The sequence below is a fragment of the Gopherus evgoodei genome, chromosome 2, assembly GCF_007399415.2.
Source record: "Gopherus evgoodei ecotype Sinaloan lineage chromosome 2, rGopEvg1_v1.p, whole genome shotgun sequence".
NCBI lineage: Eukaryota > Metazoa > Chordata > Testudines > Testudinidae > Gopherus > Gopherus evgoodei.
Genome location: NC_044323.1, coordinates 231,601,875 through 231,628,739, shown reverse-complemented (window position 1 = coordinate 231,628,739; position 26,865 = coordinate 231,601,875). Strand labels below are relative to the sequence as shown.

At 42.3% G+C, this 26,865-nt stretch overlaps 1 protein-coding gene across 1 annotated transcript in view; it reads right to left on the bottom strand.

The window, feature by feature from the left end:
- The window catches only part of CLVS1 (clavesin 1), a 134,265-nt gene that overhangs the window by 69,975 nt on the left and 37,425 nt on the right, over positions 1-26,865 (bottom strand). The window contains 1 exon segment of the mRNA XM_030553159.1: positions 8,755-8,929. Within this exon segment, the coding sequence (XP_030409019.1) occupies positions 8,755-8,929 (175 nt within the window).

Genomic DNA, 26,865 nt, shown 5'->3' with positions numbered 1-26,865 from the left:
TGGTAAGATCAAATAGGGAAGGACTGAGTCTGTTTTTTGAGGAGACTGTCAATCTCTTCCTTTGGTTGGCCCTTGCTGAAGAAAACTTAATTCTCAGAATTCAGCCCCTTATCTTCTGTCTCTAATCTCCCTTTTTTGGGGAATATAATTGGAAAGGTTATGCGGAAAGGACAACTCTGACAAATTCAGAGTCCAAAGATTTCCTTGGTCACTGTCAATCTGCTTTTAGGCTTGGATGTGACACACAGGCTACATTGGTGTGAATGTTTGATGTCCTTCTAAGAATGGCTTAAAATAATGGGCCAAATACCCAGCTGGTGTTAATCAGTGTAGTTTCACTGAAGTCAATAGGGCTACACCAATTCACATCATCTGAGGATCTGGCCTCAGATGCCCATTCTAATTCTTTTATATATGTTACCAGCTTTAGACACTATATGCTGACAGATTGAGGATGGAGCGGGGACATAAGGAATGTCTCTTGAGTAGCTCCATTTTGTCAAAGAGAGAGCTTTGGGGCAAATGTTCATCTGCACTGAGGGAATTCTTATGCTGGGTATGAGGTAGTTCTATTCTCTCAGCCCTCTAGTTCAGTGTATATATCACCATTAGTGAGGCGGAGGAGACTCTGACATTCTGAATTTTGTTTTCTTTCAGAAATAAATAAATAAATAAATACAATAAAAATATAGGAAACAAAAATTCTTTATGAAACAAAAATTGAAATATTTCATCCTGATAATGTCAAAATGGAATAATCAAAATGCTTTGTTCCCTTTTTTTTTTCAAAATGAAGTTTTGTGGAGATCAGAAACACGAGGAGTCCGGTAGCACCTTAAAGACTAACAGATTTATTTGGGCATCTTTAAGATTAGTCTTAAAGACTAATCCTTGTTGTTTTTGTGGATACAAACTAATACAGCTACCCCTCTGATACTTGTGGAGATCAGCACATTCCTGCAAAATATGTCAGTTTTGACAAAAAAGCATTTTCTGACAGAAAAAAAAACCATTCCATCAGAAATTTTTCAGCCAGCTCTAGTTTTGATATTATAGTCTTCATCCTATTTGGAACAAAACCAAATACAGAAATATCAGAATTTCCCCTGGGATAGAAATTCCATTTTTCAGTCAGCTCCACTCTCAAATCTGTACTTGTAGGGCATATTTTTAAATTAATTTTTTGCACACTTTTATATCACATTGTTTGCATGTGATCCTAAAGCATGATATAGGTACATCTGATTTTATGAGAAATGTCTGTAGTTTTAGCTCCGTGGGACTTTGACACAGATGGTGTAAATTAAAGCAGCCTGAGGGCAGACAAGCCTTATATATGGCAGTGCCAGAATGATCTTTAAGCCACCTTTGCATGCCCATCCTCCAACTGCTGATGTGTGCTGCTCAGCTGGACTTCCAGATCCTTCGATCTTCTAGATTTCTTTACTAAACTAATCAAATTGGGATCAGTTTTTGTGAACCATTTGTCCTGATTTTTCTCAGGGGTTTTGTAGTGTTTCTGTGTGGTGTTAAAGAAGCTCTCACATGTGAACTCATAGGTGGCTGCTCTTCAGTGCTGGCTGAGTGATCTCTCTTTTTGCATGAGTATGTGTGTATACACACACTGGAACAGCGCACCAGTTGCTGGAGACATATTTGTGTAAGCAGAGTCTGAATGTCTCCCCTGACATCTAATGGTGAGCTGTGGAAAAAGACTTCAGAAGCTGATCTTGTTTGCATGGACACACCCACCCTGCCTAGATGCTTATCATGATGGGATTGCTTGCCCAAATGATCATTTGTGGCTGGTGTTGGATCCCCAGTCTCCTTGTTATTAGGACAGGAACAATAAAGCGTTGTTATCCTTGTTGTGTGAACTGAGGACAGCAGAACCATACCTGACATACCCCAATGGAGGAACTTATCTTCAACTGAATGACACTTGCTAGGCAGGGGCATGGGTTCCAAAGCCCAATGAGTTAAAAGAGGATGGGGACAGGTACTTGTACTTGGTGGTGTGGACCCTGTTTAATGGTCCTACATACCATTTGACCCTTCCTCGACCCATGGTATAATAAAAGAGCTTATTTAGATTCAATTGAGAGTCTTGTTACATGCTGCAGAGTTGAAATCACTGATACATAGGTCTAAGTATTAAACCTGCTTTGGGACAGTGTCTCTATTGCAAGAGACTGCCCAGTGTGCAACAGCAGTGAGGCTCCCCCACTAGCAGCTGAAATCACTGCGAGCTGTGTTGTGTGTGTGTGGGTGGGGGGCCTGAAGACATCTTGGCAAGTGACCAGCTGGGCAGCTGGCAGAGAGGTGCAGCAAGCGGCCAGCAGGGCAGCTGGTGGAGAGGGTCAGAGCTGAGCCCTGCAGAGGCATGGAAATGAGCCGTTGGGGCAATGAGAGAGTGCTCAAGTGCAGCGTGTAAGGTTCGTTCTTACCATCCCCTGCCTTCCACACAGGATGGGAGGTGAACTTTGCAGATGAACCTCTGAACTTTGGTAGTGCACTGGCCAAGGACAGCAACTGTGAGTCGGGTACAGAGACGGGATGGGCACATTAAAGGGACTTTGAGTTGTAAGACCCTGAGGAGAAAAGGACACTGCCCAACTTACTTGGGGGTGGATCTTTTGATCATAGTTTGTGTTTATGAACACTTGTTGTGGTGTTTTCCCAAATTAATGCTGAGTTAATTCCCTCCTTTTATTAAAAGTTTCTGCTACACTCAGATTCTGTGCTTGCGAGAGGGAAAGTATTGCCTCTTAGAGGCGCCCAGGGGTGGTGTGTAATTGTCCCAGTCACTGAGTGGGGGCTCGAGCCGGTTTTGTGTTGTATTGATGAAAAGGAACCCCTAGATACTGAACCCAGCCCTTGTTGCTGCTGGTTCCACCTGGCAGAAGGGTTACCTTTGCATATGGCAGAAGAAAGCTCAGTGTCTCCAGGAGGACCATACTCAGCCGTCTCTTGGGTAGGGAGAATCAGGGCAACCACCTCAGGCCCCGCACTCTGGGGGGCCCTGCGCTTCAATAAAATTGGGACTGTCCTGATATTTAGCCCTTTGTCCCGCATCCTGACCGATATACAATCGGGACACCGTTTGTCCTGATATTTAAGTGAGGAGGTGAATGGGGAGGCGAGCAGCCAGTGGGCAGGCAGATGGGGGTGAGGTGGCAGGCGGGCGGGCAGACAGCGAGGAGGAGAGCAGCAGTTGGGTGGATGGGTGAGGTGGGGAGCACCAGGTGGATGGCGAGGAAAGTAGCGAGTAGGCTCATTTGTCCTGGGCCCTGCAACCCCCTAGGGACAGCCCTGACCATATTCACTGGCAGCCCTTCATGCACCTTCAGAAAAGAAGTAGCCCCCACAGACATATTTATTTTGGCATTTGCCTTTGCGCATCCCCTTCTGGGATGGTTAATATGCCTAGGAACGCTCTTTCCCTTGTACTCAGAAAGCACTGGCTGCAGTACAATAGCTGCCGCCTATGCAGAAATGCTGGGCAGAGAAAAGGAAATCTCTGTACTTCTCCTTGTGACCAGTACAGCTCCACTGCAGCGGCTATTCCTCTGACCTAATTTTCTTAAGCATCCATGGTCTTCTCAGTGGAACACTCCAAAATGTGTCATCCTACAAAAAGGATTGTGGTGACTATTTTCCACAGTTAATTATATTTCTTGGAATTTTGTTAGTTATCCAAGAATATATTGTTTAAATAAAAGTTGTTATAGGTAAACCCTGATTAACTAATTTCTGATTAACTGAAACTACGGTCAATGTTGCTCACAACCTTAGGGATAATTAATAGACCAACATCACAGACATAGAAATATGACTTCACAGCAGGAGCAAGCAAAAAGAGAAAGGCTGTGAAGGGGAAAAGCTGTTCACACAGAAATGCTAAAAACAAATAGAAATCAAAATTCAGCAAGTTATTGGCATAGTACATTGTTTTTGTATAAATATCATCTTTTTCCCCTTTGCCTCTGTATGACCATTTTTCTGTAAGATCTGCCGTTCCCCCAGACATCAGTGAAAGAAACAAAATAGAAAATGGAAAAATTCTAGAAAGAAATAGAGCAGTGTTTCTCAAACTGGGTTTGCCGCTTGTGTAGGGAAAGCCCCTGGCAAGCCAGTCCGGTTTATTTACCTGCCCCGTCCACAGGTCCCGACAATCGCAGCTCCCACTGGCCATGGTTCACCGCTCCAGGCCAATGGGAGCTGCTGGAAACTGCGGCAAGTAAGTCCCTCAGCCCGTGCCACTTCCTGCAGCTCCCATTGGCCTGGAGCAGTGAACCGCGGTCAGTGGGAGTCGTGATCAGCTGGACCTGAGAACGTGGCAGGTAAACAATCTGGCCCAGCCCGCCAGGGGCTTTCCCTACACAAGCGGCATCCCAAGTTTGAGAAACACCAGAGCCGCCCATGGTGGAGGGCAAGTGGGGCAATTTGCTCCAGGCCCCCACAAAAGTTTTTTGGGGCCCCTGGAGCGGGGTCCTTCGCTCGCCTGGATCTTCTGCTCCCGGTCTTCGCCGTTGAGGTGTCCCCCCCCCACCGAATTACCGCCGAAGCAGGACCCGCTGCCGAAGTGCAGCCAGGGCTTCCGTGGTATTTTGGCGACGGGGGGCCCTTCTGTTCCGGGACCCGCCATTGAAGTGCCCTGAAGACCCGCGGCGGGGGCCCCCCACCGCCAAATTACCGCTGAAGACCCAGCTGCACTTCAGAGTTGGGTCCCCCACCGCCTATTCAGGGGTAATTCAGCGGCAGGGGGCCCCCGCCGCGAGTCTTCAGGGCACTTCAGCGGCGGCTTGCGGAGCGGAAGGACCCCCCGCCTCCGAATTACCGCCGAAGTGGGGGCCCCCCACCGCCAAAGACCCCAGGCTCCCAGAATCCTCTGGGTGGCCCTTAGAAACACTGAAATAGAGCATCTACTAAGACATATAGCAACTATTTCCTCATGATGAAAGAATGGACCTCATTAGTGAGAGCCTTGCTTAGAACACATTTGTCCTTGCACATTTGAGATATAATTAAAAGTGCCACACTGTACACACAGTTATTTAGCATTAGAACGACCCTTGTTTAAGATGGTGATACTAGCTCTATTTTAGGTCATTAAATAGGGTAATTGAGAAACAGGAGAGCTGCCCTGTTGAGCTATAATGAACTCACTGGTGTGATCTTACATACAGAGAAATCCAGTAAATAATGGGAATATGAGCAAAATGTGATTTCAGGCCAACTTGAGGTTTAACTAGAATTTGTACATCAGCAAATCTTCATAAATAAGAAATCTGCATAACATTTATATAAATAATTTCATTACTATCAAGCATATTAGATATAACTAGTGGAGGTTCTACAGAATGGGATTAATTAACATGTGCACTGAATAACATCCATTCTCATTACTTAGTGTTATTGCATTGCAGGAGCAGATTGAGAAAAACTAAAAGGGTTGAGTTGCTCTCTTTCACCAGGATGGAGAACACGCTGCATCTTAAAGGTGACAAGAAACATCATTGCCTAGATTAATATTATTCAATCAAACAATTAATGTTTATTTTTCAATAATCCTAGATTTCAAACAAAGATGGGCCCAAAGCACTGAGTTAGCATCCAGATCAGTTTCCCTAACACTTGAGAGAGAGGGTTCAGATTTGGAGTTTAGTTTCAGACAATTAGGAAGAGAACCTGCAAAATTCATATCTGAAGCTCTGTAACGATCAGGATTTGGGTTCAACCCCATATGTAATCATAAAATAATGAACTAATTTCATCCCTGTTGTAACTCCATCCACTTCAGTGGTCTGATGCACGGATAAGTTTGGCCCAATATTGTTCCTTAAAAAAGGGAATGGCTATATTCTGTTAATCTGCCTGGTTGAATATCTGCATGTGGAGATTAGTGGCTGCAGATATTTACAAAGCACTAAAACCACTTTGATATTTTGCAGATATGATAAACCTTGAGACTAGAACCCCCTAAGTGCTTCCATTCAGACTGGGAAAAAGGCATGCATTTTTAAAGGTGAGAGTAATTAACAATTGGAACAATTCACCAAGGTTTGTGGTGGATTCTTCATCACTAACAATTTTAAAATCAAGGTTGGATGATTTTCTAAAAGATCTGCTCTAGGAATTATTTTGTGGAAGTTCTATGGCCTGTATTATACAGGTCAGATTCGATGATCACAATGGCCCCTTGTGGCCTGGGAATCGATGAATCCAGTCACCTTCAAAGTAGAAGCAACACACTCATACAGTGGTTCTCTCCCTTTTCCCCTCCAATATAGGTCTTGTTTATATTTCAAAAGCATCTGAAACAACTAAAAAGTTTATTGGGATAGTGACAGGTATGTTAAAATGAAAAAGTTACTGAAACTCTTTAAACTGGGAAATCAGTCACTTGAAAAGTCTGTGTTTTATATAAGAGCATTTAACTTACACAATGATTTTGTAATTAATATGTCTGAATGCTCTAAAGAAGTTCCTGATTCCTTTATTCTGATGTCAGATGAATGGCCCAGTACTGGCTGGTGTCAGATTGGTAGATTATGTTGAACAAAAAAGAGAACAATTGGAAGTCATGAGGTGTAGTAATCTTCAAGAAGCAGCAAGGCATTGTTTTCCAATTTTTGCAACCCAAATTGCAGCGTTTACAATTCCCATTGCTAATGGAATCCTCCAGTGGTCTGCACAGTCCATGACACATTCCCCTTGTTTTAATTTGTTCTAGAAATGCAGTTATTTTTATCTCCACATATATTTATTGCAATCATCTGTGTGTTCTTTTTAAATAAAAAAATTAAGAAATCATCTGTCACTAAGACTGGCAGCTGATAGATAAACAAATGAAATCTTTGTGCAAGACACAGGGATTTATCAGAAAATAAGGCAGCCTCAGAATCTGTAATAAAAAGCTTTGGGTTAAGGCACTAGACTAGGCCTCAGGCAATCTGGGCTCAATCCTTGTAATTTTGGGCAAATCACTTAATCTTTCTTTGCTTTAGTTTGCCATCTGTAAAATTGTGGATAATACTAATACCCCATAGCACAGAAGGTGGTGTGAGGATAGCTACATAAATACTTGGGAGGGAGATGCTAAGTGGGAACCATGTAAGTACCTAAACTGTTCACAGAAACACCTAATTTCTTGCTAATATTGCAAAATACTTGCAGAAATCTTATTTTAAATGCCTTTTCTGTGAACATTCTCACCAGAAACCTGATTCTAAGCGTCATGTTCATTCTAAGCAGGAACAGAAACAAACAAGGTGACCTAGGGGACTGTAATGGGGCATGATGGCCCTTTAAGACAGGTTTTGGATCCAGCACTGGCCTGTTCCTAGTTTCTACCCAGAACAAAGGCATTCTGGAGGGAAGAGAAGAGGTTGCAATTTCCAAGGCACATGAAAATTGTGGGCCTCTCAGGAAAGCATGCTGGGAAAGCGGATAAGGACAGCTCTCTTTTCCGAATTTAAGGGAGATTGGCAGGGCGTTAGACTTGTACTGAGTCCCCATGATGAGGCAGGCTGGGAAAGAGTAAGGTGTGGCTCAGTTTTTTGAGGGAGAGATTGGTAAAGGGGTTGGAGGTTTGGGTCTCTAGTCAAAAGTCCTGGGAGGGGCTTTAGGAAGAAGCCTGTGAAAGGTCCTAAGAGGCTACCTAAGCGGCCACCAGACTGAATGTAATATATCCCCAGTGGGGGAAGTTCATATGGACTTTGTTACAGACATATCAAGTAGACAGAGTCCTGGAGTGGGAACAAAAGGTTTCTTGAAGTATCCAAGTAAAGGTGTTAGGCCAATGAGCCAGACAGAGGACCTTGTGAAGTCATCAAGTCCAGCCCCTTGCACTGAGGCAGGACCTAGACCATCCCTGACAGATGGTTATCCAACCTCTTCTTAAAAACCTCCAATGGCAGGGATTCCACAATTTCCCTATTCCACAGCTTAACTACCGTTATAGTTAAAAAATACATTCCTAATATTTAACCTTGCTGCAGATTGCTGATTACTTCTTATCCTACCTTCAGTGAGCCTGGAGAATAGTTGATCGCAATACTCTTTATAAGAGCTCTTTTAAAGCATACTGTGGACCGATTGTGTACAGATCTGTTTTTCATGTAGTTTTACCTTGTTCCTATTTGTTTACAGGTGTCAGATGCACGTACCTCCTCTGAACTGACCATAACATAATTTAATGTCTGGTATATTATCATGCTTGGAGAGCTTCTGCAGGAAATTAGGGAAGTCTGAATGGTAGTACATTGATTCCCACAGGGAGTCTTTCCTCCTTCTTTCCCATTACAACCCAAACCCAAATATATTTGAGAGTATGATTCAGCAGTATATTTCCATCTCCTGATAATCACAACTACTCCCTTCCCTTCACCACCCTGCACGTACATATGCACCCGCACATGTACAGCATGCTTCATAAGGCAGATGTCGCTGGATTTTAATCCCCAGGAATTCTCAGATGGATTAAATCTCAAATCTCTAAACATTATTCTAATTGCTACAGTAGTAATACATGCCTGAGACAAAGATGATTTAGCCTTTAAATGAAAGCAATAGATAATCAAAAATGAACATCTGAAACTAGGGCTAGGCTACAACTGGATGATACTCAAATAATTTTTTTATTGAAATTTTTTATTGATTTTTCTCTCTTTTGCTTTCTGAGAAATATCCTGACTACAATGACAAAACCTAGCTAAGTGAGTTCATGCATGCATCTCACATTCCACATACCTGTAACCCTTCAATGGCCAGTTTGAGGATAGACGGTGTTAGCTTGGAGGCTTGCTTGAAGGAGAAATTGCTCCAGTCTATAATTAAAATGAAGCCATTTATCTGAAGCTCTTGATCTTCAATGAGAACTTCCAAAGACAACAGAATAGCCCGTAGAATATCTGTGAAGGAGTTCCTAAGGCCAAAGCAGACATAAAGGGTTGTAATTATCTTCAAACCACAGGAAATGCAGATATGCCAGGGATTTTTCATGTACAAGGAAACAGATATTTATTTTAGTGAAGTTCTTTAGAAAAGACAGATATTTAAAAAGCATCACAAGGTATTCCTTGATTTGATAATGTCTGTTCACTGATGGATAAAATAGATCCTGAGTTAAATCTCTTGGCATTTTGTGGCATCCCTTATAATAGATTTTAGCTCAGCTGCATTGGAAAAATATTTGTCTATAGTAAATTAAACAGCTTTAGGCTATTAGTTTAAAACACTGCATTAACTATGACAACTAGCAAGCCCACAGAGCTAATGAGACAGATATTCATCAGACAGATTTTCTGGTGCTTCACAAATTCCAAGTGTTCTCTTTCATTAATTTGTTGCTGTTCTGTTCCTTTTTTACAGTAATGAATCCGGTAAAAACTAGATTCTAAATGTGATAAACTCACACTCACAGACCCTGATAAATCAAAGACCTATGTTTAGATCATCACCTGATGCAAATCAGCATTCTCTCTGGAAGAAAATATTCTGAGCTATAGTCATTCACTTCAGAAACAGAAACATAGCCTATAATTTAGGGAGTACCAGGTGTATGCTAGCTGAGGATTTGGCCCTTAGGATATATCCTTTCCTAGCCAGAACTGTCCTGGCCATCCATTGGCATGCTCCAAATTATAGAAACAGCACAGTAACTCAAAAGTATAGAGATCAGTGCTTAGATCTTTGAGTAAGGAAAGCCCATTAGAATTTGAACATTTCTGGAGTAAGAAGCAATAAACCACAGATTTTAAAAACCCCAGATCTGATGAAGTGGGTTATAGTCCACAAAAGTTTATGCCCAAATAAATGTGTTAGTCTCTAAGGTACCACAAGGATTCCTCATAGTTTTTGCTGATACAGACTATCACGGCTACCCTTGCGAAACCTGAAACTACAGATTATATGTATTTAAAAAAGAGAGAGAAAACCCTGCTATAAACCTGAGACAATAGTAGTCAGCGGGTGAAATAAATAGTGCATAGAACAAGGTTTAACTTTATTAAGAAAATTTGCTTGAACTAGCCATCCTATTGAATTCCTGCACCTTGGATACATTCCACCAACAATTTGTCTGCATTATAAGGAAGAAAACCAGAAACAGACAGGCATGTCTGTACAAGACATGCATAAATTATATAGCGATAAATGAGAGAGGCTATTTGAAAAGGAAGGAAGAGTTCTTTTTTTGTATAATACATTTTAGCCATGGCCCAGCTTATATCGTTCAAGCATAAAATGGAAAATAATGATGACAGATCAAAATAGGAACTCTGTATTAATTAGCAGTAGGCTGACTGCAGGGGCTCTGTCATCTCACAGAGAATAATTACTAACAGCTGTAGTTATGAAGAAGGGAGAGATAAACAGAGACAGAGAAGGGAACACTGTACATTTTTCTTAACATGTAATTCTGGACTGGGAAAGTTCCTTTGGTAAACAATGAGTACGAGTCTCTCCAAAAAAATATAGCTTAGTCTTTATGGAAATGATTATGTAATGCATAGGCGCTGGCTTCCTCTGGGCCCAGAGGGTGCTCAATCCCCCCGTTCTGCCCGAGGCCCCACCCATCCCTTCTCCCAAGTCCCTACCTCTTCTCGCTCCACCTCTTCACACCCAGTTCCACCCTCTCCCCTAGTGTGACCCATCCCCGCTCCTCTCCTCTTCCTTCCAAAGCCTCCTGCACACTGTGAAACAGCTGATTGGGAGGGAGGGGCAGGAGTTGATCAGTGGGGCTGCCAGTGTGCTGGAAGTGCTAGGAGCAATCGGGAGGAGTTGATTGGCGGAGCTGCTGGGGGACGGGGGGCACTTTTTTTTTGGGTGCTCCAGCCCTTGAGCACCAACAGAGTCGGCGCCTGTGATGTAATGTACTGGTATAGTAGCCTTTATTATCTTTGCACTGTATTTTTTAATTTCTAAGAGCTCTGACCATGTGGAAAGATGGCTGCCATTTTGTTTTCAAAGTTAATATTGCCTGTGACATGGGGGAGAGACACTGTACTCTCTCATGGAAAATCTAGTTCTGTCCGGTTTCCCTGTTTTCTTTAATCTTTAATGAGTCACTTTACATTGAAGATACATTGTTTCTACTTATATTAAACAAACCAAAAAATGGAAAACATAGTCTTAAAGCAGGGTTTGCCTTTCCTACATAAGACGAAGGGCAACTCCACTGATCTGTCAGGACTGAATTCAGCTCTTAGTTTTGCTCACTCCTCTTGGCAAATTTTGATCTACAAGTTTACAATTTCTCCTTTGAAGAAACTATATCCTGCAGATTGTTGTATTGTGTGGTGTTGTAGCCCTAACCTGAATAAGAGCTCTGTGTAAGCTCGTAAGCTTGTATTTCTCACCAACAGAATTTGGTAAATACATATTTTACCTCACCCGCCTTGTCTCTCTAATTTCCTGAAGAATCAGTTTATTTTCTGTGCTTCTTTGTTCCCACTTCATAACATAGTAAAAATACCCTTCAAAGTATAATCACTAGGGCAACATATGATAATCACAGAGCTTGCAGATGTCACTGAGATCAGTGACACCTTTGGTTTGGGATGAAAGAGTGTTTAGCTTTCTTGGCATTGGGTATTATCAGCACCCTAGCAACAACAGGGGGACCACTGGGAACCTAACCAAATAGTACCAAAAAGTCTGAGTTAGAAAGTCAAACTAAAGACAGTGCTTTCCTCAGTAGTGGAAGGCTGCAGCACAACAGTAAATTAATCTGTGTCTCAGCTGAATATTTATTCTATTAATTTTAAGGATCCGATTGTCAAATAAGCAGTAAATGTACGTAAAGCATTTCCTCCCTTACCATTCTTCGGAGCCACATATAAAATAGGTGGCCAGGTCCACTTGTCAGTCTCTGGCCTGGTCTACACTACGCATTTAAACCGAATTTAGCAGCGTTAAACCAATTTAACCCTGCACCCGTCCATACAACGAGGCCATTTATATCGATATAAAGGGCTCTTTAAACTGGTTTCTGTACTCCTCCCCAAGAGGAGTAGCGCTGAAATCGTTATTGCCATGTCAGATTAGGGTTAGTGTGGCCACAAATTGACCGTATTGGCCTCCGGGCGGTATACCACAGTGCACCATTGTGACCGCTTTGGAAAGCCATCTGAACTCAGATGCACTGGCCAGGTAGACAGGAAAAGCCCCGAGAACTTTTGAATTTCATTTCTTGTTTGCCCAGCGTGAAGTGCTGATCAGCACGGGTGGCAATGCAGTCCCAAATCCAAAAAGAGCTCCAGCATGGACCGTACGGGAGATACTGGATCTGATCGCTGTATGGGGAGACAAATCTATTCCATCAGAGCTCCGTTACAGAAGACTAAATGACAAAGCATTTGAAAAAATCTCCAGGCTATGATAGACAGAGGCCACAGCACAGTGCTGTGTGACAAGCGTAACGGCAAGCCAAAGAATCAAATGGACGCTCATGGAGGGAGGGAGAGGGTACTGAGGACTCCAGCTATCCCACAGTCCCCGCAGTCTCCGAAAAGCATTTGTATTCTTGGCTGAGCTCCTAATGCCTGAAGGGTCAAAAACATTGTCCCGGGTGGTTCAGGGTATATGTCGTCAATTTACACCCTCCTCCCCACCCCAAAAAAGAAAAGGAAAAAAAAAGTTTCTCGCTTTTTTTCAATGTCACCCTATGTCTACTGCATGCTGCTGGTAGACAGGGTGCTGCAGCGCTGAACACCAGCATCCCCTTCCTGGTGGATAGCAGTCATATTGTACCGTCTGCCATTGTAATCATCACCCCGTGAGTGCTCCTGGCTGCCCTCAGTGAGGTCGGCCAGGGGCTCCTGGGTAAAAATGGGAATGACTCCCTGTCATAAACAGATAGTTAAGGGTTAATGTCTCTTTCACCTGTAAAGGGTTAACAAACAGTGACCTGCAACACCTGACCAGAGGACCAATCAGGAGACAAGATACTTTCAACTCTGGGTGGAGGGAAGCTTGTGTGTGTGTGTTCTTTGTTCTTTGTCTGTGTTCTCTCTGGGATCCGAGAGTGACCGGACATACTACAGGCTCTACAGGCTTTGCAGTAAGTGCAAATAGAAAGGCGGTTTAGTCTTTTTTTAATTGGTTTTCTTTATTTGCAAATGTGTATCTGGCTGGTAGAGTTCTAATGTGTATTTGGCTGGAAGTATTTTAAATTGTATTTCTGCTGGAGGAGGCTTTTCTCCAGTTTCTATAAGCTGAAAGACCTGTAATATTCCATCTTGAATTTACAGTGATTTTCTTTATTCTCTTTTCTTTTATTAAACGTTTTTCTCTTTAAGATCTGATTAATTTTTTCCCCTTGTTAAGGCAAAGGAATTGAGTCTGTACTTAACAGGGAGGGGAGAAGGGTGGAATCCCTTTGTTTTAGATTCATGGAGCTTGAATCTGTCTATCTCTCCAGGAGCCCAGGGAGGAAAAACCTGGGGGCAGGGGAGAAGAGGGAGGAGAAACCTGATTTCTCTGTGTTGTGATTCAAGGAGTTTGAATCACGGTGATCTCCTAGTGTACCCAGGGCAGGAAAGATCTGGGAGGAAGAAAGGAGAAGGCGGGGGAAATGGTTTATTCCCCTTTGTTGTAAGACTCAAAGAATTTGGGTCTTGGGGTCCCCAGGGAAGGTTTTTGGGGGGGACCAAAGTGCCCCAAAACACTATATATTTTTGGGTGGTGGCAGTGTATCAGATCTAACCTGGTAATTAAGCTTAGAGGAATTCATGCTGGTACCCCATTTTTTGGACTCTAAGGTTCAAATTGGGGATAGAATACCATGTCACTCCCGATCATTCCTGGCAGATGGTACAGAATGGCTGGTAACCGTCCTCATCATAGCAACTGGAGGCTGAGCTCTATTAGCCCCCACCTTTCATGTCTAAAGAAAAGATTCTGTACTGCCTGGACTATCATAGCAGCTGGAGGCTGCCTCCACCTCATTTTATCTCACTAAAAAGTCAGTGTTTCTTATTCCTGCATTCTTTATTACTTCATCACACAAATGGGGGGACACTGCCACGGTAGCCCAGGAGGGGTGGGGGAGGAGGGAAGCAATGGGTGAGGTTGTTGCAGGGGTACCCCCTAGAATGGCATGCAGCTCATCATTTCTGCGGAATCTCTGGGGCTGTGATATGGAGCGGCTGTGCTCTCTGGTTCTCTAGTACACTTGCCCCATATTCTAGGCAGGACTGACTCTATTGTCAGACAAAACATAAAGAAGGGAATGACCCAGGGAGTCATTCCTATTTTTGTCCATGCGCCCCCAGCCGACCTCAGCAAGGCCAGCCAGGAGCACCCATGACAGCAGCAGACAGTACAGAACAACTGACAACCGTCATCTCATCACCAATTTACAATAGCATGGCAGACAGTGCAATAGGGATGGTAACCATCTGCTATCTTGTAAAGGCAAATGAATGCTGCTGTGTAGCACTGCAGTACCACCTCTGTCAGTGGCATCCAATACACATACAGTGACAGTGACCAAAGGCAAAACGGGCTCCATGGTTGCCATGCTATGGCGTCTGCCAAGGCAATCCAGGGAAAAAGGGCGCGAAATGATTTTCTGCCGTTGCTTTCATGGAGGATGGATTGAGTGACGACATTTACCCAGAATCACCCATGACACTGTTTTTGCATTGGGATTTCAACTCAGAATTCCAATGGGCAGGGGAGACTGCGGGAACTATGGGATAGCTACCCACAATGCAACACTCCGGAAAGCGACGCTAGCCTCGGTACATGGACGCACACCACCGAATTAATGTGCATAGTGTGGCCACGTGCACTCGACTTTATACAATCTGTTTTACAAAACCGGTTTATGTAAAATCGGAATAATCCCGTAGTGTAGACATACCCTCTGTTGTGAGCCTCAGATTTACCTTAATTGTGAGCTCAACTATAAAAAGTGAGTGACAGTTTATAAAAGGTGACAATAACCTATAATAACAAATGTTGATGGGAAAAGGTATGAAAGGGAAACAGACTGAATTAGTCCAAATCAAAAAGCCTATTGATATAACTCAAGGACTGTGTTAAGATAATGCTGGTAATCAAGGAAAGTATGGAACCAGAAATCAGTAAACAAAAATTGGAGTGTCAGTAACTAAGCCTAATTAGTGCACAAAATAATGAGAGGACAGGCTATTGCACTCACTACTCCCTTTGGAGGTCCTTAAAGAAAGAGACTTTGGAAAAAAACCTGACTACTGGAGTGAGCTTCATCATCATGGTTGCCACCATCACCCCAGCCTTCATCATCCTAATCCTGAAAAATGTCCTGACCAGATTGGGCCAGATGACGCCACTACCTCTATTCAGGAGTGGCGCCAAGGTTTCTGACACCCTAGGCAGACGGCCATTTCACCGCCCCCCGCGGGTCCGGAGGACCTACTGCAGTCATGCCGGCGGATGGTCCGCTACTGGAAAGGCTCCGGTGGAGCTGCCGCAGTGATGCCGGCGGGCAGTCCGCTGGTCTAAAGGCTCCGGTGGACCTGCCGCAGGCATGACTGCCGTAGGTCCGCCAGAGCCTTTAGATCAGCGCACTGTCCGCCGAAATGACTGCGGCAGCTCCACCGGAGCCCTTCCAGCAGCGGACCGTCCACCGGCATGACTGCGGTAGGTCCACCAGACCTGCGTGCCGCCCCCCCCCGGCAAAATAGCGCCTCCCCCAAATTCTAGCGCCCTAGAACATTGCCTAGGTTGCCTAAATGGTAGCGCCGGCCCTGCCTCTATTGGCATTGGCTGAATCCTGAACACCACGTAGAATGTGGGACTCCATTTCTCTCCCCTGCCGCCCTGGTATCCTTTTCCTTCATTTATCCTATCCTACTCCTCTCCCTTTCCCTTCTGTCTGATAAGAGTCTGGCCTAGTTGGCCAAGACTGCATATTTTGCAGGCCTGTGACAGAAAAGAGGCAGCTAAAACCAATGCCCTAAACAGCCCAATGCTGGTACAAGTTTGCCAGATTGAGTGGCTAACAAGACTGTGCTGTGCATGTGTTTTTCCAGCAGCGAGGTAGCAGGTGAGAGTCAGTACCAGACACAGAAGCTGCATTTTTTTCTCTTTGATGTTATTTTCTTTCTCCTTTGTGTGTGTGTTTGCCTTGTTTCGTCTTTTTGGGAATGGGATCAGACTTTAACAACAACAGCAACAGTGAGAACTCTAGCCAGTCTCAGCTAATTTCTTCTCTTTTCCTCACAAAGGACAGTTATTACCATTTTAATACCATCTAAGAGACTGTCAAACAAGGTTTTTCCTTCTAAAAACTCTCTCAGCGAAAAGGAAAGGGAACAAGGGAAGCTGTTCAAATGAAAGTTGAACTTAATACTTTACATTTCAAATGAACCTCATTTGAAACTGTTTAATGGCCAGACCAAGTGACTCAGTTATGTGAGTACCTTTGGGCCCATATATTCCATCTAAATTAATATAACACCTTTTAGTACGATTTAACCAATGAATACTTCAGACAACCATAAACTTCCAATAAAGGAAAAGTAATTTCTCCTTCAGACTCTGTGCCCTCAATTCACACCCCACTGGCATTCCTGTCATATCATGGGAGGGTTGCTTTAGCTGGCGGTCAGGTTTCCCTGAATACTAGTAGCAGCTTTCTAGTAGGGGGCACTGAATTGGGAAATATGATCATGATATACTGGACACGTCTCCTTACTCTGGGCTGTCTCTTTTTGGGGCTGTCCTGGCTTGTTGTAGGCCCCTTTCACAATCATTTCAGGTGGATTCTCTGCCAATGGTAGCTCTGTAACCTGGATTATGTCGGGGGGAATGGAATAATCCCGGTCTGAATTTAATCCAACATATGCCATTTTAAAAACAGATTTAATGTTCACCACTGTAGGAAGCAACAAATAGGTCTGCACAGGGTGCAGAAATGGATTGGTCTCCTAGTTCTGGACAGGAAAGCTTCCTTTACAGCAGGACTGGCTCCAGGCACTAGCGCATTAAGCTGGTGCTTAGGGTGGCCCATGGAAGAGGGCGGCACATTCGGGTCTTCAGCAGCAATTTGGCAATGGGTCCCTCAGACCGGCCACCGAATTGCCACGGAAGAATGAAGCAGCGCTGATCGGGGCCTTTTTTTTTTCTCTTTGCCACTTGGGGTGGCAAAAAAGCTGGAGCCAGCCCTGCTTTACAGAACATTCATAGGGATGTTGCTGGTGCTGCCACCTTTGACACTTTAAAATAAGACGAGGTGAGTAATTTTAAGGATGGATGAGAACTGCTTGCACAAAGCATGAATAAGTTTTATTTAAATTCTAAATCATACTGAAATGTTTGTTATGATTGGGCCCAAATCTTCATCAGGGTACCAAAATCAGTATTTAGGCACCTAACTAAATGACCAAATTAACAGAGCTACTGATCACCTGCATTTCCCATTGACTTCAATAAAAGTTACATGCGGGAGAGTTGAACACAATGGAAATCATGCTGAATCCCATTTGAGGATGAAGCCCTCAGTTTCCTAGTCTTGTGGCTTTCATGTGAAGTACTCAGCTGTTACACTGATTTGCATCCAAATTATTTTCCATATATTAACTCATAAGACTTTTCTGGGACTCCACCACTTTTGTCACTTGGCTCAATTTTCCATCCTCCCAGCGCTTGACACACTTACAAAAAGTGATATAAATTGCTGTGTCAAGAAAGGGAACTACAATACCACTGTGTGGCCTCAGCATGGAGCCTGCTTCAGCCTGCCACTAATGAGTTACTAGAGATATGTACATGCTAGTCAACAATGAAAGCCAGGAAGGAAGGAAACAAACAGTTTTAGTGAATAGCAAGGTACCATAAAAGAGGTCTTCAGGTCAAACAAGTATCCTTAAGAAAATGGAGAGTTAGTCGAATGGAAGACAGCAGTAAGGAACAACAGCATGGTAGAAAAATTAGAAGAGTTTAGATAAGGGATTTTGGAGACAGATTAGTCAAAATCAGTCAAATTTATAAAAAGTAAATAAGAAATGACTTAATTTTAGCAGAAGTAATCCACCTGTGACTGGAGTAACGGGTACAAAGGGAACAATTAAAAGGGATAAAGACATTGGAGAAAGCTAAATGATTTATTTCCTTCAGTCGTCACCACCAAGGATGTTGAGGAGAAACCTACAATTTTCCACTGATAAAGATGAGGTACTGTTGGAGATTAATGTGCTGAAAGAAACATATATTTCTGAGAAATGGTATCACCCAGGCGTTTTGAGATCACCGGACCCAATCTGCAAAGTACTTAAGCATACTTAGATTTAACCACGTGAATAGTCCTGGTGACTTCAATGGGACGTAACCTGATTTCGGTGGGACTACTCACATGTATAAAGTTGACCATGTGCTTAAGTCTTTTGCTTCATCACTGCAATTAAGGATGAAGTGATACAACTACTAACAGAAATATGCAAATTCTCATTCAAATCTGCTGCTATACCACAGGACTGAAGGATAGCAAATGCTGTAGCACATACCTGCATGGCCCCACAGTATGCCAACATTTTTATGGCTGACTTTGAACAATGCTTCCTCAGCTCTTGTCCCCTAATGCCCCTACTCTACGTGCGCTACATTGATGACATCTTCATCATCTGGACCCATGGAAAAGAAGCCCTTGAGAAATTCCACCATGATTTCAACAATTTCCATCCCACCATCAACCTCAGCTTGGACCAGTCCACACAAGAGATCCACTTCCCTGAACACTACAGGGCTAATAAGCGACGGTCACATAAACACCACCCGATACTGGAAACCTACGGACCCCTATACTTACCTACATGACTTCAGCTTTCATCCAGACCACACCACATGATTGATTGTCTACAGCCAAGCTCTAAGATACAACCGCATTTGCTCCAACCCCTCAGACAGAGACAAATACCTACAAGATCTCTATTAAGCATTCTTACAACTACAATATCCACCTGCTGAAGTGAAGAAACAGATTGACAGAGCCAGAAGAGTACCTAGAAGTCACCTACTGCAGGACAGGCCCAACAAAGAAAGTAACAGAAAGCCACCAGCCATCACCTTCAGCCCCCAGTTAAAATCTCTCCAGCGCACCATCAAGGATCTACAACCCATCCTGAAGGACAATCCCTCACTCTCACAGATCTTGGGAGACAGGTCAGTTCTTGCTTACAGTCAGCCTCCCAACCTGAAGCAAATACTCACCAGCAACCACACACCACACAACAAAAACACTAACCCAGGAACCTAGCCTTGCAACAAAGCTCGTTGCCAACTCTGTCCACATATCTATTCAGGGGACACCATCATAGGGCCTAATCACATCAGCCACACTATTATAGGCTCATTCACCTGCACATCTACCAATGTGATATATGCCATCATGTGCCAGCAATGCCCCTCTACCACGTACATTGGCCAAACCAGACAGTCTCTATGCAAAAGAATAAATGGACACAAATCAGACGTCAAGAATTGTAACATTCAAAAACCAGTTGGAGAACACTTCAGCCTTCCTGATCAGTAGACTTTGAGGTCTCTATACTCCAACAAAAAAACTTCAAAAACAGACTCCAATAAGAAACTGAAGAATTGGAATTAATTTGCAAACTTGACACCATTAAATTAGGCTTGAATAAAGACTGGGAGTGGATGGGTCATTACACAAAGTAAAACCTATTTCCCCATGCGAATTTTTCCCCAACTGTTACTCACACTTTCTTGTCAACTGTTGGAAATGGGCCATACTGATATATCACTACAAAAGTTTTTTTTCTCCTGCTGATAATAGCCCACCTTAAATGATTACTCACATTATAGTTAGTATGGCAACACCCATTTTTTCATGTCCTCTGTGTATATATATCTTCCTACTGTATTTTCCACTGCATGCGTCCGATGAAGTGGGTTTTAGCCCACAAAAGCTTATGCTCAAATACATTTTTTAGTCTCTAAGGTGCCACAAGGACTCCTCATTCTTTTTGCTGATATAGACTACCACGGCTACCACTCTGAAACCTGTAGATATCATAGACTCATAGATCACTGAGCTTTAGTTCAGACTTATTTAAACAATAATTAGGGAGTTATAAAACTGCTAGGTAAACATGACATAATGGGGACAACAGCTTCTGTAAAGGAAAAGTTTATTTCCCCAAGGTACTAGAATACATAACCCATCTCAACAAAATAGTGGTTAAACTAGAATCAGATTAAATGTATTTGAACTTCTGATAAGGTTTTTATAGTTTCTCACAATAAGTTATTAAAGAGTCAAAATAGCACGGAATAAGAAATAAAGTTTTTGTCATGGATTAGAAATAAGCTAACAGAGAAAATAACAACTAAAACCCCACCAACAACAAGTATAAATGGCCAATTTTCAGTCTAGGAAAGGTTGACAGTACAATACCAAAAGGATTCCTACTAGGACTGTTGGATGTGTAATATATTTCCTTTAAAAAGTGAAAAAGGAGGTGAAGAGCAATGTGGCAAATTTTGCCAGTTCCCCAAAATGATGTAGGTTAATCAAATCTAAAGAAACTATGAAGGGAACTCCAGAGGGACTCAAGAAAGTGACGCGAATGAGCCGCAGAATGGCAGGTGAAACTTAATACTGATTTACGCAAGCTAATGCAGGCAGCTCTATTTTGATCTACTCAGCCACAGAAATGGGTTGTTGTACTATGGTAATATAAATAATAATTAATGATAACGATTGTTATCAGTTCTCTAGAAATATGTTTCAGTATTTTATTTTCAAAATGTGATGGTTGGTTGTGATTGGTCATCATTTTCCTGTTTAAAAGGTTTCAGTCAGGAAACAGAAAAAAAGCACATTGTGATTTGGATGATGAAGCACTCTCCAAAAATAGTGAATACTCAAATAGGAAACTTCACAGCCAACTCATACACTCAAAATTTTTTGTCCAAATTATCCAGCAAAATGATGAATTACATATATACTCACAGAAGTTGTTACATTTGTCAGTGATTCACAAACAGAGGAAAAGGGATAAATTAATAACTAAGATTATTCACATCAAATATATTAACCAGTTATTTTCTTCAAAGAATCCAATAAGTTAAGTTAAAGTCATTTTCTCTCATCTCCTCGAAAATATGAGCAATTTAGTAACACACTCAAAACAGAGAATTAGCTTACTGCAATACAAGATTTTGATGAGGATCAGACTCATTCTGCCCATTACAGTAAATCAGAATTTGCTCATATCTCTACAGAACCAGAACCAGCATTAAATTAGTTGGTGTTAACACCAATTTACTCTTCTCTAACATCAACTTTAGTTAGATAAGATGTACATTATTGTATATCATTGCCAGGCAGACATTTCTAATTGTTTTGTTACTAGAATTCACTTATTTTTTCTATACAGCGTTGTTACCTATCAGCAACGTGTTCTTGGGGGACCAGGGTGCAGTACTCAGCCTGTCTGACTCATGAAATACCTTCTCCCCCCTGCCCCACTCACAGCCTCTGCTTGAACCAAAACCGATCAGAAGAAAGACTTACAAAAAGCAATGAAAAGGCAGTGGAGACACACCTAAATCCATGGGAGAAGGGTGACAGGATTAAGGCAACTCCCCTAGCCTCATTTGCTCAAAGATGAGACATGGAGGCATCTCCGTTAGCACACAGAATGGAGAACACAGATTCCAAGGCAAGAACCACGCTAAACTCTGGGACCAGAAAAGCAGGGAAGCACAGCATGATGGGGGATCTCTGCTCCAGATGTTAATGAACCCACCTGCACACACCCAGCTCAGCAGTTATCAGACCAATTCTAGTAATAAATCATTTATTGGTATCCAAAATAGTGATGCTTCCTAATTGCTTTGTAAGCTCCCTCCAAGGAACACCACCCATAGCTAGGATGAACTGTTCCTACTGTTGGGCTTGAACAAAACAATTTTGGTGTACTTCCTTGAGCCATCAGTTTACCCACAAAACAAATCTAGTGTTCTCCCTTGAACCATTGTTGCTTCCCTACAAAAACCCTGACCCATGCTCAAGTAAGTGTTCTGATTCGTGGATCCAAAATCTGCATCAGTTCCATTGAGACTTCACGTTCTCCTGACTGATCGTGCTGGGGGCTTTGCATGTCTCCAGGACTCTGGATCCTCAGCTACCACCACCTGGGAAACCCGATTGATTCAAGCTTCACAGAGTGGTGAGAACCTCTCTCTCTCTCTCTCTCTCTAGGCCTTCTGACCCTGATTTTTGTGTGATCTGTTATAGTTTTCTAAACCTGACTTTTATAATTCAATTTAACTTAAATTTAATATGTAACTGTTTTCTTTGTTTGGCTCCACTATGGTTATTACCTGGCAATAAATAATTTTCATGGTTAAGCTGATTGCCTCTCTCTCTCTCTCTCCGCCCCACCCCCCTTGTGGGTGTTCTTTGGCTTCCCCATTCACTCTGCAGCAACACTCCTTATACCTACGCTAAAGATCCCTGCAGCGCCACAAAATCCTGTGGGATTTGCTCATCAAGTGGGTTATTACCAGAACAATTGTACCATGAAAGTGGGGATAGGCACATGCTGAACCTGAGACATATGAGGGTGGCAGCTTGGAAGTGCTGCTTGACCCAGACTGCTTAGGTGTACTCTCTTTCAGTGCGGTGCCCACGGCATATGTGGGTGACAGCTTGGAGGTGCTGTTCGACCAGCTTGCTGAGCCCAGGGACATATAAGGGGTCAGTTTGGGAGTGCTGATTAACCCGGTCCTCTAAGACGCACTCTGTCAATGTGTGTGTATGTGTTCATCTGATTCTGGGGCTGGAAGAATCCAGCCCTGGGGAGCCTAGGTCGTGCAAGATAGCTCCATTGGGAGGGAACTTGCAGCAGGGAGAAGTAGAGCTCCATATGAGAACAGAAGTGACACAAGCTGTACATTGATAGAATTACAGAACCCTCTCCCCGCCCCCGAAGATTAACCCTAATAAATAAGCATACCCCTAAGTAACAGGCAAATCTGGTAACAGCATGTGGGTGAGAATATAAATATTGTTTCCAGGTAACCATAGATCCAGGATAAAAGGATGAAGTAGGTCAGCGTAGTAGCTTTGTGGAATCCTTGGTTCAAATCTGTATGGGGTAACAGTAAGAAGAATCTGGTGGGCTAAGATTAGGCTCTAAAGGATAGTTGTCCATGTCAAAAAACTACCATGTAGTTTAACATGATTAAAAAGGGAACAGCTTCCCCCCACATTTCCTGATTGGCTTTGAATTCCTCTGGATATATTTCTTTCCTCCCAGCAAACTGGGAATCTTTGAGGTTTCCCAATGGAGTGAAAATATTCCGATTCCCAGAAGAATTGCATAGTCATTTTTTTTTATCTTTTCTCAGAATTTGCATCTATCAGCAAGTGCTTCTTAGATGTACAGAAATATTCACCATATTAGGTTTCTGTTTGAAGTCCTTTTATATACCACTTACTGCTTCAATAGGACTCCATAGCAACCAGTAAAAAGCAAAGGGGAAAAAAAGCATCACGTGATCTACATTCAACCCTATGTTACAAATCTCTTCCTACATATGCTTATACACATATATCAAACGACTATTTTTTCCTTGATCGTAGTATGAGTATGGTGGGGGAGGAGGATCCTTCTTCTGGTACACAAGGGCCAAGGACCTTTAGAGTCCCTGCACTTGGTGGGTGAGGGGAGCATAGAACTGTGCCTGAAGTGAAACTGGAAGTTGGAATTGCCTCAGAAGACTAAGGGGAGGGACAGGCAGGAGGTGGGTGATGACAAAGTGGTTTCCCTCTGCACCAGTCCATGGAGAGAAGAAAGTGCTGTACCATCCCGCAGTGCTTCATTCTAAGGGATGGTGAAAAGTGGGTACTCCCCCAATGCTCTCTCGAGCTCCAAAAATCCTCCCCTGAGCTCTCCTGGGGCTTGATCTGAAAAGGAACTGAGCACTCTGTCTTGATCCAGCAAAGCATCAAAGCACACGCTTAACTTTAAGCATATGAGCAATGCCCTTGATTTCAACAGGACAACTCAAATGCTTAAAGTTGTGTGTGTCTAAGTACTTTATGGGAGGAGGGGAGATGGAGGGGACAGTGTCCTCAGCACCTTGCAAAATCAAGACCCTGGCAGATGACAAAGAGGTGTGTGGCTGCACACAGCTCCTTACTGCTCAGGGTAAATGCTACAATCTAGCTCCAGTGCAATATATGCTCTGGTTTCTTTGTTGTTGGGTTTTTTTCTGTTTGTTTTTTAAACAGGAAAATGCCTCTAAAATATTCTCTGGCTATTTTCTTGGCTATTTAGTTACCAAACCTATGCTGGATATACACACAATTCTTACATTCAAAAGGAGTGGGGAACAGGGTGTCTGTCTTTCACTGTTGCTGCCAGTCCTGGGCAGTGTGTTCTTTTGACTTATGTAAATACACCCTGAGGCTGTAGCAGCACTTACAAATCCTACAGTAAGGGCCACAAATACAATCTGGTTACAACAGAGCTACTGCCGATTGATTACGAGAGAATCCTGTAGCTTTTTTGCACAAGGGACTGGACAAAGAATACCTGTCTATATAAAAACAAAAAAAAGTTGACTTAAAATATCATGGATGGTTATTTTCGAAGGGTATTTATGATTTATTTAACCTCTTCTTTAGGAATCTAGGAAATGTGCTGAAACAGACAAATGGTCTATCCAATCCCATATTCTTTTTCCATCAGTGGTCAGTACTGGGTACTTCAATAGGCAGGCTTAAAACTCCTATCACCCACCTTGCAATGTTGTAAGTACACCATAGCCTCTGGGCACTATAGTAATACTACTACTAATAATGATAATAAGGACATTTTCTCTAATGCCATTTTGTGAACACTTTATGCTTGGAAGCATGAGAATTGATGGGTTTTGTAGTTTTTTCCTAGCCTGTGTAATTGCATAATCTTTTCTTATTCAAACACTGCGTGTTATAATCTGTTCTTGCATCATTAAGCTATTTGGTTCAATTTCTTGCATCAGTGAGTTCCACAAGTTAATTTTTTCATTTAGAATTTAGAAAAAAAATTTCATTTAGTTAATTTAGAAAAAAACAATTTCCTTCTGAATATTTTAAATGTACTGTCTAATTATAACATGGTTCTGCCTTTATTCTATTATTATGGAAAGGCATGAGCAGGAGCAATCAGGCTTCTCTGTACCATACGTTGTTCTATATTACCTTTTTTAAATCTCCTGTCTTTTTCCATTCCAGCTTACATAGTTCTGGGTTTTTTAATCTCTTCTGATGTGGATGCCTCCTTTACTCCTACCTTCCACAAATTATATCCGTTGCCCTTCTCTGAACATTTATATTTATGCCATACCCATGGTTTTTAGACTACATGACAAAAAATGAATTCAGTATTCAAGATGAGGATAGAATGTTAACATACATAATGGCATTTTCCATTTATTCTCTAGTTAAGTTAATATAATTTAACCTTATATTTTCTGACCATCACTATGCTTTGAGAATGCTTCTTAATTGTCGTGTCAAGAATGACTAGATATTTTCCAGAAAGGGTACAAGTAATTTAGAATCCAACAGTGTGTACAAGTATAAAGGACAAAGGACCTGAGTACCAGATACGATATGATAAAACTTGGCACTTACTGACAATGAACATCATCTACTAGCTCATTGTATGATTAGCTAAATCTTGAATTCTTTTCACTCCTTCCTAATCTTCACTAACCTATAACATTCCGTTAAGTGCCCATTTTGCCATTTCACTATTCACCTCACTTTCATGAACAACAAAGATCTTACTACTGGGGCAGTATTATTAACCTCTGCTGATAACTGCAAAAAGAACAGGAGTACTTGTGTCAACTTAGAGACTAACAAATTTATTTGAGCATAAGCTTTCATGGGCTACATCCCACTTCTTCAGATGCATAGAATGGAACATATAGAGAAGAGATATATATACACATACAGAGAACATGAAAAGGTGGGAGTTGTCTTACCAACTCTGAGAGACCAATTAAGTAAGAGAAAAAACTTTTAAAGTGATAATCAAGATAGCTCAGTACAGACAGTTTGATAAGAAGTGTGAGAATACTTACAAGGGGAGATAGATTCAATGTTTGTAATGGCTCAGCCATTCCCAGTGTCTATTCAACCCTAAATTGATTGTATCTAATTTGCATATCAGTTCGAGTTCAGCAGTTTCTCATTGGAGTCTGTTTTTGAGCTTTTCTGTTGCAAAATTGCCACCCTCAGGTCTGTTATTGAGTGACCAGACAGGTCCTACTGGTTTTTGAATGTTATGATTCCTGATGTCAGATTTGTGTCCATTTATTCTTTTGCCTAGACATTGTCCGGTTTGGCCAATGTACATGGCAGAGGGGCATTGCTGGCCATCATGTGAAACCAATGTAATGAAAGCTAAATGATTTTTCTCACAGTAGCAATAAGACACTCCCACATCGTGCATTTACAGAGACTTATCAGAGAAGTTAGGTAACTGAAGTCACCGTTGTGCCCACTTGTTTAATTATAAATAGCTACTTATGTGCTAATGCATATAGCAAATAGATGTGATAAAGAACACATACCAAAAGCTTTAATGAACAAAAAGCCAGAATTAGTCCTGCTTGTGATCTGACAGATATGATGCCAGTAAATGACTGTCTTTATCTTGGACTTGATGTCACCATGTTCATACCTTGATTTACTGAGGCTGTTGTTTTGTAAAAGCACCTGTGGGGGAAAGACTCAGATGTACAGGACATGGAAGGAGAAACTTGCATTATAAAAAATTGAGTCAGCCCTTTGGAAGATTTAATTTACGAAGACTATAATTTGATATGATGGGAGTCCTTGATGAA